We start from the raw sequence: 19,251 nt of genomic DNA, 5'->3' as shown, positions 1-19,251 counted from the left end.
GGATTGATGAAGCTCGAGGCCAACAAGGCTGGCCACCGTGGGTGTGTGGGCTGGGGACACGAGGACCTCCCAGCCCCACACAGGACCTCTTAGCCTCTCTCCACTTCTGGCTGCAGGCATACTGCTGCTCTACCTGGTCTTATAACCTGGGTGAATGATGACTGCGAGCTATAAATACTAATAATGGCTCTCATTTATAGCCGTGTACAAGGCGCCATGCTAAGGAATTTATTTTCATGAATCTCATTTAATCCCAACTGCAACTCTATGTGGTAAAAACAACAACAACAAAAAACTATGTGGTAGGTACCGTTAATCCCTCATTTAAAAAAAAAAAAGGACTGCAGAGGAAGGTGTTTTCCCAGGTGCTCCCAGCTGGTAAATGAGAGAGCCAGGAACTTGAACCTGGTCTACTGGTTCCAAGGCCAGGTTGGTCCACAGCCTTCCCTGACCTGGATGCTCCAACACTGGATGATGTTCCCTTATGTTATAGCCGCTTTTTAGCCTGGGTTTGTTGGCCCAGCTGGATTGGACGTTCCCAGGGTAGGATCTTCATCTCACGATCTCATAGGCACAGTGCTGGACTCATGGCAGAGGCTAATGAGGCACATGGTGAGTAACTGGCACCCTGAAGGAGCTAATGGGCAGATGACCAGCCAGGCTTCCGTTGTCATGTCTTTCTAAAACAAGAAAGTCTTAGGGTTGTTTCTGAGAGTTCCTCTGAGACTCAATTTCCTTGTCTATAAAATGAAGGTATCTACAATGTCACTGCTTATCATATAGGTTGTTGTTGTTAGGTCCCATCGAGTTGGTTCTGACTCATAGTGGCCCTAGGTACAACAGAACGAAACACTGCCTGGTCATGTGCCATCTTCACATTCATTGCTGTGTTTGAGCCCATTGTTGCATCCACTGTGTCAATCCATCTCGTTTAGGGTCTTCCTCTTTTTCACTGACTCTCTGCTTTACCAAGCATGATGTCCTTCTCCAGGGACTGATCCCTCCTGAGAACATGTCCGAAGTACGTAAGACAAAGTCTCATCATCCTCCCTTCTAAGGAGCACTCAGGCTGTACTTCTTCTAAGACAGATTTGTTCCTTCTCTTGGCAGTCCATGTGTTTAATATTCTTTGCCAACACCATAATTCAGAGGCATCAATTCTGATGCACACCTTTTCTGATTTTAAACCATGCAGCGTCCCCTTGTTCTGTTTGCATGACTGCCCCTTAGTCTATGTACAGGTTTCACATGAACACAATTAAGTGTCCTGGAATTCCCATTCTTTGAATGTTATCCATCATTTGTTACGATACACACAGTAGAATGCCTTTGCGTAGTCAGTAAAACACAGGTAAACATCTTTCTGTTATTCTCTGCTTTCAGCCAACACCCATCTTGGCATCAGCAATGAAATAACTTGTTCCACATCCTCTTCTGAATCTGGCTTGAATTTCTGGCAGTTCCCTGGTGATATACTGCTGCAACCATTTTTTAATGATCTTCAGCAAAATTTTAATTGCATGTGATATTAATGATTTTGTTCAATAACTTCTGCACTCTGTTAAATCACCTTTCTTTGGAATGGGGGCAAATATGAATCTCTTCCAGTCAGTTAGCCAGATAGCTATCTTCCAAATTTCTTGGCGCTTCCAGCATTGCATCCATTTTTTGAAACACCTCAAATGGTATTCCGTCAATTCCTGGAGTCTTGTTTTTCGCCAATGTCTTCCGTACACCTTAGGCTTCTCCTTCAGTACTCACCGTTCTTGATCATATGCTACTGCCTGAAATGGTTGAACATCGATAAATTCTTAGCTAACATAAATCAGTTAGAGGCATTGTGTGAGATAAGGGTACTTGACTCTTGTGAGTCCCAATATCCTCATCTTTAAAATGGGAATAATGACCCCTTGTGAGATTATTGTGTTTGCACGGGGCAGTGTATGTGAAAGCACTCTGTAGAGAGGATCGTCGTTATTTCCACACACTCTTCTGTTTTGTGGGAAAAAAGGAGCCAAAAGAAGGTCTACTGAGCGCCAAATTAGTATATCTTATTCCTTCTTCCTTCCTCTTGCAAGGTGTCAGTTAAGACCAGCTATGTTGCTGGACCACTGCTAACTACCTCTGCCCCCCAACACGCCTGTGAGCCCACGTACACCTATGTGCATACTCACCCTACTTGCAGGCTGGACATCCTCACTGGGCATGTCCTCTCCCCCTCCATTTGTTCCCTATCCATGTGTTCCTTCTTTGCACCCCCACACTGCTATGCCTTCACCCTGTCCAACTGGCTCCTGAGGACATGGCCGTGCCTGCTCCTCCTGCCAGCTGTGGCCTTGCTTCCCTCGCTCCTCCTTGGCACTGAGCTCCTGGTCCCCACACTCTTTGACACTCCATTTCCACCTCCTCCAACTCAAATTTGGCTAGAAAGTTGTTGCCAGTGTCCAATAAAATGAAGCTTAAGATTTTTCTTAGATCTGTAGTAGGCAGATCTGTAGAGGTTACAGTCATGGGCTTTGAGAACATACCCAATTGGGTTCAAGTCCCACCTGTGCTGCTTAACTGTATGTGTGAGCTTAGACAAGATCCCTAACTTCTCTGATCTTGAATTTTCCCAATTTGTAACACGGAGGGAAATAATAATAACAACCTTGTGTGATTTTTGTGAAAAGGGCTTAACGGTGTTCCTGGGATATAATGTGGGCTCAATAAATATTAGTTTCAACATTGATATTATTACTAAAATTGTTATTATTATCAACATCCCCACCACCACCACCATCACCATCATCCTTGTCATCACCGTCACTGCTTTTTTCTGTCCTACTAGTCTACCATCACTTCGGTTGGAAATTCTCTGAGATTTCCAGGCCAAGAAGGTTTGCTTAGACCTATTATACCATAGCTAGCCTCCCTCTCTCAAAGTAGGGACATGTCTAGGTGACGCCCTGAGCAGAGCTTATTTGGGGAAGAGCCAGGTAGATTGACCTAAGTCTAAGCAACTGGGGCATGGTAGTTAAGAGCATGGTTTCTGGAGTCAGATTTCCTGAGTTCCTGCACCACTTAAGGCATCCCTGGGTGGTGCAAATAGTTGAGCACTCAGCTACTAACTGAAAGGTGGGTGATTCCAATCCATGCAGAGGCACCTCAGAAGAAAGGCCTGGTGATCTACTTTTAAAAAGCAGCCCCTGAAGACCCTATGAAGCACAGTGCTACTCTGACACACATGGGGTCACCATGAATTGGGATCGAGTATATGGCAACTGGTTTGGTTTTTTTGTTTTGTCACCCCTTAATTGCTCTGTGCCTTAGTTGTCACACCTGTAAAATGGGGAGGACAAAAATAGTACCCATCCACGGGATTAGGAGGTGTAAGTGAGGCAATAGCAGGAAAGCATTTAGAACTGTGCCTGGCACACGGTCAGTGCTCGTGAGTGCTGGTACATCATTGCCTTCTGTAGCAGCAGCATCAAGGGGCTAAACAGGGTAGTTGGGCCGTGGGTCCTGGGAGCAAGGAGCGGTTCCACCATGAATGAGCACTGTGACCATGGACAAGTTTGTCTGGTGAAATCATGGGCAGGCAGCTTTCAGCAGAGGAACCTGAATTGGCAATACACATGTAGAAGAGCAATGGGCGGGCTGTAGTTCTCCCGTTCTACCAGGTGAGAAGTGAGGCTGGCCGAGGTTGGCCCAGGACAGGCAGGGATATTAGGCTGTCACTTAAGTCGGTGCAGAGACCATCTCTGGCAGAAGGACTTGAACTTAACTGGCCTATGTCCTCCACAAAGCATGTCAGAAATGCCAAAATCCTGGCGTGGGCGGACACGGCTCCCAGCTGGCAGTATATATGATCAGGCTGTAGGCAAGGATCCCTAGAGAGAAGAAAAAATCATGCATTGGCCATGTCAAAGGGTTACAGCAAAAGTGTGTGTGGGTGGCCGTCCACACACACCAGAGCTGGACCTGGTCGTCAGCCACAATCCTTCCTGATATCTATATGTGTAATTACAGAGTGTTATTTGCTGAACTGAGTTGTAGAAGAGTGCCCTCATTACATTATTAAAGGGGTCTCCATTCCGTGAGAGGCGGAACTGAGACAGCTTCGCTCCCTAAATGAGAGGCAGCCAGTAATGTAAGCATCTTCGCTGCCTGACTTCCCTTTACCTCTGGGACCTCCTGTCCCCACGGACTAAAAAGGGGAGAACTGTCCCCACGCCCCCCCATCCCATAGGAGGAGTTCGAGTCTCCTGGATAATTTAGGCTCTTTGCCAGCAAGATGTGATGTGAATTCTACATACCCTTGTCCTCTTTCCCCTGCCTTTTCCAAAGAGCTTGAATAATAGCATAATACCTTGTACAATATTTATATTCCAGGGTACACAAAGTGCTCGGCAGGCGTAATCTTATTCATCTCACAGTGTCCCTCTGTGCTGGGGAGCTGCTTTCTCTCCCTCAGTCTTTAGCGGAGAAACAACTCAGAAAGGTTAAGTGACTTGCCAGAGCCACACAGCGCATCATGGTTCCCCAGGGCTCTGAGTCCTGAGTCTGGGCTGTTGATGGTTCTGCTTTCTCAGTGAAGCCCAGGTGGCCACCAGTTTCCATGTGATCCTTGAAGGCTGGTTTCTTAAGCCCAGCCCTACCTCCCGCCGCAGTCCTGGCTTCCCGTACTTCTTGATGCTTTGATGCTGTCAGAAATGCATTTCTCCCCAGATGCACAAAATAAAACAAATGCAGGAAGGACAAAATATGCTGGTGATTGGAAAATCCTTTCTCCAGACTCCTGACAAGCTATTTTGAGACTTTGGCGCCTTCTTTCCCAATTTATAATGACCTTGGGAGTTAAGACAGTGCCTCGCGCTATGCTCCCAGGCTGTCTTCTCCCTGTGGCTCCTCCCCAGGCCCAGAGCTGGGGCAGCCATGGCCCTTGGGGGCTCAGTAATGAAAGCTGTGTGTCCTGGCCCCCTCGCCCCAGCACAGAGCTCACCCTTTCCCGCACCAGCACTTTGGCTGCGAGTGTTAATTGGCTTGGGCGGCCTAAGGCTCCACGCTGTTTCCTGCTGAGTGTTGACAAGTTCCAGAGTTTGGGGAAAAGATGCGTCCAAGGGTCATTCTTCCCCTACTCTCCCAGCGAAGGGCAGTCATTGGACTAGCTCAGAGCACAGAACCTCCAGTGGAGGAGATGACGATGGACTGTCAGCCTCCCTCCTGGGATGTTCTTCTCCATGCCTGACCCCAGCCCTTCAGCGTGTTAGCCGGTTTCCTCCGTGTGTTCCTGAATAGGGATGGAAAACAGCTGTGCACATCCTCTTGCATCATCTGTCCGGGGCTTTGAGCAGAAGCTCACTGCGTAGGGGCTGCCTTCCCATAGCCAGCAGTGAGCGAGAGGTGGACAGGCCAATGCCAGCTCTGAGAACACTGAGTTACAAGTGCCCCAGTGGACCCCTCCTTGTCTGTACCCACCCTCACCACATTTCATTGGTACGTTGCGTCTTTGGCAGTCTCCGAATAACTCATGGTCCCCCAGCCCGGGCCGCAAACGTGCTTGCCTGGGAAGAAAGTGTGGTTCTACTACTGGGGTGGCTGGCCCCGCAGGGCTGCGGTGATGGCGTGAATCAATGTTCATGGAGTGGTGAATGATCACTGCTCCTTCATGGGTCTGGCAGGTGCTCTGTGTCATCCGTGGCCCTTCGGCATCCCAGCCACATGTCATTTGTGGTCCCCCTGGGGCTGCTGCTCAGGCTTCCTTCTTGCTTGCAGCCTCGGCCCCACTTTGGGCCCCCACAGGAGTGGGGGAGGGTCTAAACTTGCCTCTACCTCTGTTTCCATGTCTCTGTGGAGGGATAGGTCTGTTGGTCTGTTTGTGAAATGGAGAGATGCTGGCACTTGAGAAGGTTGATCTAGGACCTGCTGTCAGCTCTAAGGAGTCCAGATGACCCAGGAACAGGAATGCAGGGGCTGCTGAGCTGTGTCACTGTGCAGACCTTTCTCCCAGATGGAGGAACAACTGTGGGAGACCAGAGTTATAAAGGGGCCTGACACCCCTACCTACCCCCCCAATACTAGCCCTTACCCCTTGCCCACTAGGTGTCAGCTGTCTTGGGGACTGGACCTGTTCTCTGCACCCCTGCCCTAGTTTTTGAGGCTCCCCGGGCTGTGCCAGCTTGGGCTCCCACAGATGCCTTGGCTGGAGTGAGACCTAGGGCAGGGTGAACACCTCCATGCTGAGACCGGGCCAGAACCCAAAACAGATGGGTAACTCCTCAGCAAAGCACCACCACCCCCCGCCCCCGGGCGGGAAGACACTACAGCCAGCTAGGGGCCAGGATTGCTGGTGACGGGGCACTTACCCTACCAAGGCGGTTTACAGCTGGAGGGTGGCAAGGGGATGTCCTTAAAGTCTCTAATGAGATCTTCCTCATCAGGGAATCTCTCATCCTCTTGTACTCTTTGGGGTTTTGGACTCCAAGAGGTGTTGTAACAGGACCCATTCTCAACTGCTAGGTGTTTTGGTGAATTGGGGAAGGGATTCCTATGGTATTCAAGGCCCTCACAAAGTTTGCTAGAGGGAATAGGCACTCCTGAAACGTAGACTTGTGGCTACCAAACACAGCCCCCCTTAAATTGGCCATGTTTAAATACTCTCTCCTGGAACCATCTCAGATAGAGAATAACCCCATTCTGCAATAATCAAAATGTAACTGGGGTGTAGATATGCAAATGTTTTATGTAATGTTTATTTGGAGGAAAATGAGGCTTGGAAATATGGGTGTGATCTCTCTGTCACCTAGGCAAGCTGGTGATATGGGGGCTGTGAAGTGAAGTTGTGAAGAAATGGAGGCTTTGAGAGATTACTGTGGCATTGAAAGAATGACCGAGGAATTGTGCCATTTGGCTTTAAATTGTGTTCGCGCTCAGTATGAACCAAAACTGTGCTGTTGAGGACTGGGGCTGAATTATTAGAAGTATAGATCACAGAGTATAGGAAGGGAGAGTGGTGTCTTTGTACTATGCTTTGGTCCTTTTGTAACTGGACTCTGACCTTCTGTTTGAGACAGAGATGACCAGTGGAGGGTGACTCAGAGGTGAAGGGTCTAAAAGATCCTTTGTAGGCCAGGACAAGACTTGGGTAATGGTGTTGTTGGATGCCTTCAGGTATATAAAGGCCTCTCATACTTGTTCTTGGTGGGATTCTTGGGCAAAACTAGGACTGATACATGTTAGCCACTGAGAAGTGGATTCTTGAGTTAATGACAAAGAATTCTTGACTAATTAAAAAAAAAAAAAGCCCGTTGCTATCGAGTCACTCTGACTCATGGCGACCCCAAGTGTGTCAGAGTAAATTGTGTTCCATAGGGTTTTCAATGGCTGATTTTTTGGAAATAGATTGCCTGGCCTTTCTTCCAAGGCTCCTCTGGGTGGACTCAAACCTCCAGCCTTTTGGTTAGCAGCTGAGCACATTAACAGTTTGCACCAACCAGGGACTCCCTTGACTAATTAGAGCTGTGTAAGAAAAGGAATAGATTGCATCGTATGATGGTGAGCATCTGGCTCAGGTGCTCAAGAAGAGGATGGACTTCTCGGATCACGAGGGTGTCCACCTAGGAGATTTTCCTGCTGAGTGGCTTCCTCCACCTCTGTGCTTCCACAGTGCTGTGATCTCCCTGCCTGCTGGGTGACTTTGGCAAAGATGTCTCTGTGACTTTGTCCCTTTGTTTCCCTCTGTGCAGAATCGGAAGCATTGTACAGCTCTCCCTGCCTCCCCATCCCTCCTGTCCCTTCCTGGATGGCTGTGAGAATGAATGAGCTGCAGGGGCCCCTCGGAGGCAGGGGCGTCTGAGATACAAAGCAGTGGCCCCACTTCTGGCACTGATGTATTGCCCCTTCTCCCCAAGATGAAGTTTCTGGCAGGATGGCTTCTCCCAGGGCCAGGCAGGTTCATTTCTAGCTGGCACGTCAGGCTGTGAAATTAAAGTCGCGTTGGTTTTCTTTTTCTCCACATCCACTAATTTATTAAATGCCATTAAATATTGTGCCAGGCCCTGGCTCATAGAAAGCATTGGGGAGCGCTGAGACCCAGTGCTGGAAAGCTGCTGCAAGGAAAGCGGGATGAGGATGGCAGGTGGGTCCCAGGGCTGGGCTGGGGGAGCCACCAGTGACATCTGACTCCAGGAGCCCAAGTTCTTGTTGCGCTTTGCAGAGACACACGAGGCTGCAGGGATTAAAATAGCCTGAGGGCGTGATGTGCTTCCACAGGCTCTGATGGGAGCTGGGGCAGGTGGAGCGGGTGGTTGACACCAGGTAAATGAAAGACCGAGGTGGGGGAGTTGGGAGCAACTGGGGGCACTGAGGGGGCTCTGGGAGTGGGGAAGAGAGGATGCAAAGGGGGGTTTTCTTCCCCAGGTGGGTTTGTGTATCTGCGTCTGGTCCTGTTCCTGGGCTATGGCCTGCTCAGACTTCCCACATCCTTCTCCACCATCCATGCATTCATTGAACAAATATTTATCTAGTATTCCAGACATGATCTGGGCCCTCCAGTGGAAGAAAGATGGATAAGACATGAACCCGGGTCCTGGAAATGCTGGTGTTTTTAGCAAGGGTGGGTGGAAAGTCTTCATGGAATCCTAGGAGGGTCTCAATGTGTCCAGTCTTGGACATGAGGTCACCCCCTGGAAGGGCCATCCCATGCTGGTGAGAGGCCGTTGGAAGAGGATTTGGGGATTGCTGGTCTCTGAGCTCTAAGCAGTTTTCAAGGTGAGTAGAAGCTTAGAAAGAGGGAGGGTGGTTTGAAGGTAAAATTGTGGACCCCACCCCCAGAGAAATGGGATGCCTGCATGAAAAATACATAAGAACATATGGCAGAAACATATATTAAAACCACAAATCAATACCATTCAAACTGAAGATGAGGAAAACTGCTGTGGGGAAATTAGACTCATTACAGCAGGCAAACAGAGTAAGTCTGGAGTGCTTGTTCACTATGTGGCTGTAGCCTGCCTGGGCCTCAGTTTACCTGCCGTGCATCTGTCAAATGGGCCTGCGGCTGATGAGGACAATTCTGAGATGGCCTGTTGGCTAGAGGGCTCTTCTCTGTTCCCAGGGGCCTGCACCTTCTCCCTCCTGTGGGGTCAGTGCAGGGCCCAGGCAGGATAGCCATGTAGAAGGGAGACCCAAAGACGTTGCTAAAGGCAAGAGACTTCCGGGCATTGGGGATTTAACAGTGAGCAAAAAAAACCAAACCCAGTGCCATCGAGTCGATTGCGACTCATAGCGAGCAAAGCAGACCCAAATCCCGACCATCATAGAGATCAAGGCCACAGGTAAGCACAAGGATGGCAATTCGTCTTCTCAAATGTAGATGTGGATTTATTTGGAGCCCTTAATTGACAATATTTAGAAATGCCCTCTGTTGAGGGGTGGTTGGGCAAGGGGCAGGGGAGGCGTGTTACTCAGGAAGGCTCCTAGGCCTATGTCTGCTCTGAGAGGGGTGCTGACCATGCCCAGACCATACCAGGAGCGCCTGGTGACCTCGGGCTTGTCTGTGGTAATACTGGCTGGGTCCTGGTCACCTGAGTCACTCTGCCTCGCCCTAGATTCTCCTCCTGCCTTGGGCTCAACTATTGCTCAGTCATCTCAGCTGAGACAACCCTCTGGTTTTGGAAGGGAATTTTCCCAAATGCCACCAGCTAAGCTCTCTGGCATGGAGCTTTGGCTGTGCCACGGTAGGCCTTGCCACCTTCCTGTGCTTGGCACCCTCCACATGGGGCTGCTCCCCTCCCGCTCTGTCCATTCCCCACCCCTGCCCATGCCTCTCCCTGCCCCCTGCTCTGGCTTCAGAGGTCAGCTTCCTGTCTCCTTGCCCTGCTGCCTGTCCAGGGCAGGCCTTACCAGCCATGCCTCTGCCTCTGTTGTTACCTCCTCTCTCCTGCCCATTGCCACTCCCTGGGCGATTGGCTTCTACCTGCTCATGCCCTAGCCCTCACCATCTCCCCAGATGGAGTCTTCCCAGCACTACCCTGCTCCGTGTCATGTCATCCCAACCAGGAGCCTTCCAGAGCCAGAACTGTCTTCCCGCTACCTCTGTCCTCCCCTGGAGGGAACATACCAGGTTCTTACTCTGATGGGCAGAGGGTAGGCACCTGGCTTGGCTGTAGGGCAGGGTTTCTCAACCTGGGCACCGTTGACATTTGGGGCTGGATAATTCTTTGTTGAGGAGCCTGGGTGTGATTAGCTGCTAACCAAAAGGTTGGCAGTTGGAACCCACCCAGTGGCTCCGCAGAAGAAAGGCCTCGTGATCTGCTTCTGTAAAGATTATAGCCAATAGCAAAATGTATTAAGGAAACGGTCTGCATTCCACTTCGGCGAGAGGCATCTGGGGTCTTAAACGCCAGCAAATGGCCATCTAAGATCCATCAATTGGTCTCAACCCGCCTGGAGCAAACGAGAATGAAGAACACCAAAGACAGGTAAATATGAGCCCAGGAGACAGAAAGGGCCACAGAAACCAGAGACTCCATCAGCCTGAGACCTGAAGAACTAGATGGTGCCCAGCTACAACTGATGACTGTCCTGACAGGGGACACAACAGAGAACCCTGAGGGAGCAGAAGAGCAGTGGGATGTAGATCTTAAATTCTCATAAAAAGACCAGGCTTAATGGTCTGACAGAAACTAGATAGACCCTGGAGGTCATGGTCCCCAGACCCTTTGATAGACAAGATTGGAAACATTCTCGAAACCAACTCTACAGACAGGGATTGGCCTGGACTATAAGATAGACAATGATGCTGGTCGGGAGTGGACTTCATGGCTCAAGTAGACACGTGAGACTGTGCAGGCGACTCCTGTGTGGTGGTGAGTGGAGAAGGAAGAGGGGGACAGGAGCTGGTTGAATGGACACGGGGCATACAGGGTGGAGGGAGAGGAGGAATGTGCTGTCTCATTAAGGGGAGAGCAGCTGGGAGTACATGGCGGGGTGTGTATGGCTTTTTGTATGAGAGACTGACTTGATTTGTAAACTTTCACCTAAAGCACAAAAGGAAAAAAACAGCCAAGAAAACTCTACGAGCCATTTCTACTCTGTCATGTGGGGTCACTGTGAGTTGAAGGCTGACTTGATGGGAGCTAACAGCAACAACAGTAATTATTTGCTGTCGGGGGCTGTACTGTGCATTGTAGGATGGTTTGCAGCATCCCTGGCCTCTACATACTAGATGACAGTAGCACTGTCACCGCCCCCCCCCCCCCCGCCCCGTGTGACCACCAAAAATGTCTCCAGACACTGCCAAATGCCCCTGGGAGGCAAAATCGCTCAGTCGAGAGCCACTAGGCTAGGGGATGAGCGTAGCATGTCTCAGACTTGGCTCAAAATCCTCAAATGGCTGTGCTTAGAAAGGACCGTAGAAATCCCCTAGTCCAAATCCCACATTTTAAGGGAAATTGGGCCTTGGAGAGCTAAAGAATCTTAAGGTCACACAGGGGAGCAGCATGATGAAAGAGGTTTTAGAGAAAGAATCCAGGCAGCACGATGCAGGCTCTGCTGAGAAACAGGCTGGAAGCAGGCAGGGGAGCACGGGTCGTGGTTGGGGCCAGAGGCAGAGGGCTGAGTGGTTGTCTTGGTGCCTTTCAGCTGTCAGCTCAGTGGCTCACTCACAGGTTTCCTAGGGAGCCGGTGGTGGGGCAGAAGGAGCTCTGGACCACAAGCCAGGAGACCACATTCTGGTTCCAGCCTTACAGTGTGACTGGGGCCACTGGGTCCCCTCTTAGTTTCCTTACCTGTAAAATCAAGGCTGGTCTTTGGGTGTTATTTGTCTGAAGACTCTGCTAGTTCTGGGTCATCCCAAGATGGCAACAAAGGGTTTGTCTCAGCAGGAGACTCCTGAGGATGTGGAGGGGTGCTGGGGGGATGTACAGTAGTACTCCCCCTACCCCGGCCCGCCCCTGCACTGCAGGGGCCCCCATTCACTTGGGGCTCTGTTTACCCAGAAGATGTTAGACAAGGCAGGGTCCTTGATGGAGGTGGGGAATGGATAGGAGGGTTTTGAGAGGAAGGCTTGCCGGGACTTAGTCACAGGCAGCTCACTGAGACTGCCCCCGCTGCAGCAGCAGATGTACCTGGGCCTTAGCCTGGGGCATGGTAGGACCCAGGACGGGAAGTGAGAAGGGCAGCAGGGGAGAGGGCAGCAACTGTGTTCTCTGAGTAGTGGAAGGAGGCTCCCTTTGGGAAGCTTGTGGACAGCATCAAAGAACGGGTTGTATGAAGTCAGAACCGACTTTAAGGGAGATAAATGAGCAGTTCCTGGAATGTCTAAACTGTCAAGCCTTTCCCAGATGGATGCTCCTTGACCTCACTGCAGTTCCCACCGAGGGGAAGGGAAGATAGAGGCACAGAGGGACCCTCACCAGGCCTGCCCACAGTGAGACATGGCTTCTGGGAAAAGCTATATACCCAGAACTTTTCCAGGCCTGGTAGGGGTTCAGGGTGTGAGGTCCTAGGGTACCCTTGGGGTGTCTCCAGCTTCAGAGGGGGGGTATCCTGCAGCTTCAGGGGTCTCTGAGCCGGGTCCCTTTGTCACAGGCTGCTCTGCTATAGTAAGTGACCTGGCAATCTCAGGCTTTCCACTTACTCATTCCAGAGCCTGGCTTTTGGAGCCATAAATCTTCAGCATGAAGATCATGAATTTTCCATGGTATGATTAATGAAAGAAAAATTGAGATGGCAGCATAGGAACTGACCAGATTGAATAAAGTCAGAGTGACAAGTTGGATGAAAGTTTCAGCCTGTCAGCCGCAAACCCAAAGAGCTTCCAAGTCAGCCTGGAGCACCACCTAGTGGTTGCAGGGAGTGGCGGCACCCATCTCCCCTGCAAGAGGAGCCTTGTAGACTCTCCAGTTGGGTGGTTGCGTGGTTGCTCTGAGCCTGCCTGTGGCTGTGCCTTCGGAGCCTTGACCTAGTTCTTCCTCTGAAGGAGGCACAGGACCACTCTGCGATGTGGGGGACCCAGGCAGCTGCTCCATTTGCCTAACTCCAATCACCTTTCAGGATTCTGGTTCAGCAACACGGGGAAATATCCCCCACTGGTTTTTTTATACCAGGATGGACCACCTTTCTTTCTGTTTCCCCATTTAACAAAACCCTACTCAGTCTTCAAAGCAAGCCCTGTTGATATACTACCTTCAAAATAGATCTCAGATTGAAGATTCCTCCCCTATCCTCCATAACTACGCTGGTGTAAGTTGTCACCAGCTTGTGCTTGATCACCACGGTATTTATTCACTGATTACAGCGATATTAGCATCACTGATTGCTCTCCTTGCTTTCCAGTGGTCTGCTCTTTGCACAGCAGCCAGAGTGACCTATTGATAACATAAATCAGATCGTGCCACTCCCCTGTTCAGGGGCTTCCCATCACACTGTGAACAACATCCACGTTTTCTTTACTATTGACTACAAGGCCCCCCGGTCTGTCCCATGGCTTTGCCACCTGTTGACTCTCCCATACTTTTCTCCCCATGACTCTGATGCAGCCACAATGGGAAGCTTGTTCCTTCTTCAGCCAGCCAAGCTCATTAACCCCTCAGGGCTTTTGTACTTGTTCCCTATCTAGAATACTCTTCCCCCAAGATACTTATGTAACTCACTCCCTCCTCTGCATTTGGGTTCCTACTCAAATGCCACCTTTTCCGAGAGACCTTCCCTGACCACCCTGTCCCCCAGTTACTTTCTAAGTCATTCTTAACCCTTACCCACTCTTATTTTTCTCCATGGCGCATATCGGCACCTGAAATTCTATTATATGTTTGCTTATATGATATTTGTGCCCTCTGTAAGAATCTAGGGAAACCCTGGTGGCGTAGTGGTTAAGTGCTACAGCTGCTAACCAGAGGGTCGGCAGTTCGAATCTGCCAGGTGCTCCTTGGGAACTTTAGGGGGCAGTTCTACTCTGTCCTATAGGGTTGCTATTAGTCGGAATCGACTTGAAGGCGCTGGGTTTGTTTATTATTTTTTTTGTAAGAATCTAGAGTCCCTGGGTGGTGCTGACAGTTAACACGCTCTGCTGTTAACTGACAGGTTGGAGGTTCGAGTCCAACCAGAGCTGCCTCGAAAGAAAAGCCTGGTGAGCTACTTCCAAAAAATCAGCCAGTGAAAACTCCCTGAAGCACATTTCTGCTCAGACACACATGGGGCTTTCATGACTTGGAATTGACTAGATGGCAGCTGGTAACTCTAAGAATCTACCCTTCTTGAGGACAGGGTCTTTGCTGTCCTGTTTACCACTATCTCAGCCCAGCACCTGGAACAGGGCCTGGTACTTAAAAAGCAGATGCTTAATTTGGGTTTGTGGGCTGAATGAGCGAAGGACATGCCGTCTCCTCTGGGACCCTCTGTCTCTTCGCATCACCTTTCCATATGCCTGGCAGATCCCTCTCTGGCGCAGTGATTGCAGGCTGCATTGTCTGGGCACATCTGTATTTCCTCCCTGGATCTTGAGCAATTTGAGAGCAGGATGTGTGATTCCTGGAAGTCAGCACAGCTCCCGGCCCCTAGTAACTGTGCAGCGAGTGCTTTTTCAGTGAGCAGCGCCTGGTTCTGGCCGCTCACTTTGCATACTTCACCTTATTTACATTCTAACAACAATCTAGCCAGTAGGTGATACTATTCTCCTTCTGCATAAGATGAGTTTGCAAGGTCCCACAGCCAGAACGAGTTACAGCCAAGAGTCAAATCCACATCTGTGACTCCCAACCCCTTGCTGTCTACATTGTAACCGAGTAGAATGTTCTTATCCTCCACTGCCCTGATTCCACTCATCCTTTAGGGATGGCCTCTTCTAACTGGGATTGCTAACTAGTACAGTGATTGCTTCCTCTGAACGTCTGTAGCATTTATTTGGCACCAATGTATACTGCCTGGGGGGTAGATGCTGCTTTTTTATTGCTCCTGTCCTGTCTCCAGCCAGAGCAGGGGCCCTGGAAAGCAGGTGTCCGAAGTAGTTGTAGCTTTTCTGGTACAGGACCCTCTCGTGCTGTAGGTACTCAATAAATATTGCTTGACTGATTGATTGGCTCTTTAGACTCAGCAACCTTCCCCTAAGCGGGCGGAGGTGTGAGGGGAGTGTCAGCTATATCGAGCATAAAATAAAGCAGATGTGGAGCTTTGTGGCCAAAGAAACAAAAGCTTCTCCAGGCGGAGCTGGTGGCGTCCTCAGCCCCAGGGGTGCTGTCCAGGGGAGTCGGTTTTCGTTTTTTTTTGGCCAATAATGTGGCTGTTTGGCTAGATGGTAAAGACAGTGAGCAACTCCCTGCCCTGCACGTGAGCTAGCCTCTCAGCCAGCCAGATGTGTTCTTTTCTTTCTCCATGTGTGGGGAATTTGTTCTTTGGCTTCTGAGAACAGTGGGCAAATCACCTTTCTGGTCAGGGCAACCGGACACAGCCCTTGGGAGTTCTGGTGCTGAGAAACTGGACTCCGAGATGCTCTTCCCAACCCCAGAGACAAGTCCTTACTTGCTTCCTCTGTCCGCTGTGCTCCCTTCTCCCTCTGGCCTCCCTCCCGAATCTGAGGTCCACTTCTCTGTCAAGGAGAATAATCTCAACCACTCTTATGTGTCTAGCACCTTTGATCTATTTTTTAAAATTTTTCCTCATGTCTTATTTGATTTGATCCTCAGAGTGACCCTTTGAGGTCTGTGAAGCTGGCATTATCCCATTTGCCAGATGGGGAGACTGAGACACAGAGAGGCTACAGAATCTGTCCAGGTCACACAACTGACATGTCTTTGGCTTGTGACTAGAACCTGGGCCACCACTTCTAGACCAGATGTAGCCACCACATCTGACCAGGACAGTCCTCACCCTTCTCCGTGTCTCAGAGTTGGGGGTGGGGGACATGCAGTCTTTTGAGTTCCATGGTTATGAATCCAAGAGCAATATTGGTCTAATGGGCTTTCCTTTTTCTCTAGCTCTGTGGCTGTGGACTGCTTGGAGTGGGCATCTGGCTCTCCGTGTCCCAAGGCAACTTTGCCACCTTCTCCCCCAGCTTCCCCTCGCTGTCTGCAGCCAACTTAGTCATCGCCATAGGCACCATTGTCATGGTAACGGGCTTCCTCGGCTGCCTGGGCGCCATCAAGGAGAACAAGTGCCTCCTTCTCAGTGTAAGTAGGACTTGTAAACAAACCCTCTGAACTCTGGATCTCCCTGTACTTGGGCCACTGGGTCAGACAAGGCCAACTATGTGCCCAAGCTGAGCCCCTGGGAATTGTTTCTAGAATGTTCTATATCATATCACAGCTCTCATCCTCGTGATTGACCGACCATCCCTGCCCCTAGTTGTCCCTCCCATTCTTGGATCAGTTGTCTTCTTTTACTTTATCTTCCTTCCCTAGCTATCTGGGTTTCCTCAGGTATAGGTGATCCTGCCAATGCCTCAGAACCCTTGCCTAGGTGCCACCTGTCCCCCACCTCCCTACCACCCTTCTTGTTTATACCCCATCCCTGGCATCACCATCAGGTGCCCATGCCTGGATCTTTTCTTTCCAGTTTTTCATCGTCCTGTTGATCATCCTCCTAGCAGAATTGATCTTACTTATCCTGTTCTTTGTCTACATGGACAAGGTAAGCCCCACAGGAAGGAAGGGGGCATAGGGAATGTCACTGCCCTTGGGGCTGGGGCCAGGGCAAGTTAGGGTCCTTTCCTAGGCAGAGGAAAAGGGCTGGCAAGGATGAGGAAAGGAGAATGGAACTGAGAGAGAGTTAGGCTACCTGGGAAAGGCCCAGGTGGAAGATCTTGATGGAGGGCAGCATGGAGCTAATGGGGAAGTTAATTCCTTTGTATAGGCTTGGGATGTAGACTACTCTAAATTACTGAGGGATGGAAGAGGCTGCATTAGTGAGCCCCATCACTGGAAGTTACTCAAGCATAGTTCAGTGTGACCACTTGATAGGTGGTTTAGAGATGGGACTCAATTCACCAGGTGGTTGGATTGGATGATTAGAGGGTTATCCATTAAAAACAAGGAAAAACCTTCCAGATGGTACTGGTGAGTAGGGCTAACAGTGGAAATGAATGAGTTTCCTTTTCTAAAGACTTCTGTGAACAGGATGCCTGTTCCCAGGCTCAGCCTACACCTCAGGGTTCAGGAGGATGAGGGCAACCCCTGGTGACCTCACCAGGTGGGGCAGTTTGCAGTCAGATTGGAGATCCTTCTTCTTGATACCACTGAGAATGATTGGCCAAACTCAGTCTCTTAATAAGGACTTAATAGGGCCTAGTGGCACAGTGGTGAAGTGCTTGTCTGCTAAGCAAAAGGTCGGTGGTTCAAACTTAGCAGCTACTCCACAGGAGAAAGATGTGGCCACCTGCTTCCGTAAAGATTACAGCCTTGGAAACCCTGTGGGGCAGTTCTACTTTGTCCTGTAGGGTCACTATGAGTGAGAATCGAATAGAAGGTAACGGCTTTATCCTAGAACTAAGTATTTGTCCCTTGGGTTCTTGAAATAGTTGCCTAAGCCACTGAAAGTTAGAGGCGTTCTTGGAATTAGAAACAGCAATTCTTTAGTTTTGCACTTGTGAAAGGAACGAAATAACAGTAATATTTATTGAGCAAATCCTTTGTCCCAGCCCTGTTCTTAGCTCCTTATCAGAATTGTTTCCTTTAATCCTTGCAACAACCTGAAGAGGTAAAAAAAAAAAGTAGCTAAGTGTTATTCCAACATTCCAGATAAAGAAGCAGAAGCCGGAGGGGTTAGGTTACTTGCTAGTGAAAGGTGGAGGTACAATAACTATCTGGCTACCCTCTCGCCCCTGAGGTAGATTTTTGTTGCTGTTGTTAAAAAAAAAAAAAGCACAATATTTGCCAGTTCAACATATTCCAGGGCCTATTTTGACAGGGGCAGAGCCTCGTACCTAGCATGTGGGAATACGTTGGGGGAAAGGTGGCAGAGTGGCCTGTGTGTGTGGCTGGACCTGGGACCAGAGCAGTTGAGGTGCTGTCTTTTTGCCTCTTAGTATTACGGCCCTGGCCCTAAGAGCTTTAACTCTCCTGAGAGTCAGTGGGAACATCAGGGAATACTTTAGACTGAAGCTGGGAGCACGAACCCACATCTGTTCCCAACCCCCCTGGGCCAGCAGAGGTGGGGCAGGGCCCTCCAGACCAGCCTGTCCCCTCTTAACCCCTATCTAGTTGACCTGGGGCAGGTTGGGAAGATGAGCTGCTGCATCCTGGTCTATACCAACCTGTCCTACCTGCCCTCAACCTGACAGGTGAACGAGAATGCCAAGAAGGACCTGAAACAAGGCCTGCTGCTGTACAACACGGAGAACAATGTGGGTCTTAAGAATGCCTGGAACATCATCCAGGCTGAGGTGAGGGCTGGGGCCGCTTGGGGAGCTCAGCCCAGCGGGGAATGGTGGCAGCCCTGGGGGTCTTGGGGCTCCCTACCCAGGGGATGGAGTTAGGGGGAACCTGTGCCTTCTGGATTATAACAGGGAGTGGAGAGTACAGTCCCACCAGGACATTTGCCTGCATTGCTGGGTAATCATGGTACAGGGACAAGGATGAGGGTGGAGGCGGGTGAGCAGAGCCTGGATGCAGCATGGAAAGGTCTAGGGGAGCTGTGGCGGTTGGCTGGAGGGAGGATAACCTTGAAGGGCAGGTCAGCCAAGCCTTTCTTTTTTAAAGCTTTGGGATGAGTGACAGACTTCATTTTAGCAACAGGTTTGCCTCCCTGATCATGCCTGGCTCAGACAAACAGGCATTGGCTGTAGATGAAAACAAGTCAATATGCCCCAGACACATTTTAAGCACCAGGGAGGGGCCAGCAATGGGTCAGCTGGCAGTCGGCTGGGATCAACCGCAAAGCAGAGACCTGGAGGTGCTGGTGGGAGAGGGGGGAGCAGTCATTTACTTCCTTTTGGGACTGCTGAGGCATGAAGAAGGGCTGAGAAGAAGGCCCTTTTCTCCTCCCTGAAAGGTCCACCTGGGCTGGGGAAGTCCCTGAGGAGGGCGGGACCGGCTATGGCGTGTTCTGACCGCCCCTTTCCATCCCCGCCGGCAGATGCGATGCTGTGGCGTTACCAACTACACAGACTGGTTCCCAGTGCTGGGGGAGAACATGGTTCCCGACCGCTGCTGCATGGAGAACTCCCAGGGCTGTGGGCGCAACACCACCACCCCGCTGTGGAAGACGGTGAGGCTGGCTCCTTGGTTTCACCTCCTCCCCCCCCCAGGAGCCTATGTGACGGGTAGTCTGGCAGGA

General features: G+C 50.4%; 1 protein-coding gene across 4 annotated transcripts in view; it reads left to right on the top strand.

Annotated features, from left to right (window-relative positions):
* The window catches only part of TSPAN9 (tetraspanin 9), a 283,540-nt gene that overhangs the window by 257,382 nt on the left and 6,907 nt on the right, over positions 1–19,251 (top strand). For all 4 annotated transcript variants that reach the window (XM_064284726.1, XM_064284725.1, XM_064284724.1 and 1 more), the window contains 4 exons: positions 15,957–16,148; positions 16,534–16,608; positions 18,257–18,358; positions 19,051–19,182. In XM_064284726.1, coding sequence (XP_064140796.1) covers positions 15,957–16,148; positions 16,534–16,608; positions 18,257–18,358; positions 19,051–19,182 — 501 coding nt within the window. The remainder of the gene's footprint in view (positions 1–15,956; positions 16,149–16,533; positions 16,609–18,256; positions 18,359–19,050; positions 19,183–19,251) is intronic.

Source organism: Loxodonta africana, chromosome 4, assembly GCF_030014295.1.
Source record: "Loxodonta africana isolate mLoxAfr1 chromosome 4, mLoxAfr1.hap2, whole genome shotgun sequence".
Taxonomy (NCBI): Eukaryota; Metazoa; Chordata; class Mammalia; order Proboscidea; family Elephantidae; genus Loxodonta; species Loxodonta africana.
Note: the sequence above shows the minus strand (reverse complement) of the source record. Positions and strands in the feature narration are given on the sequence as shown.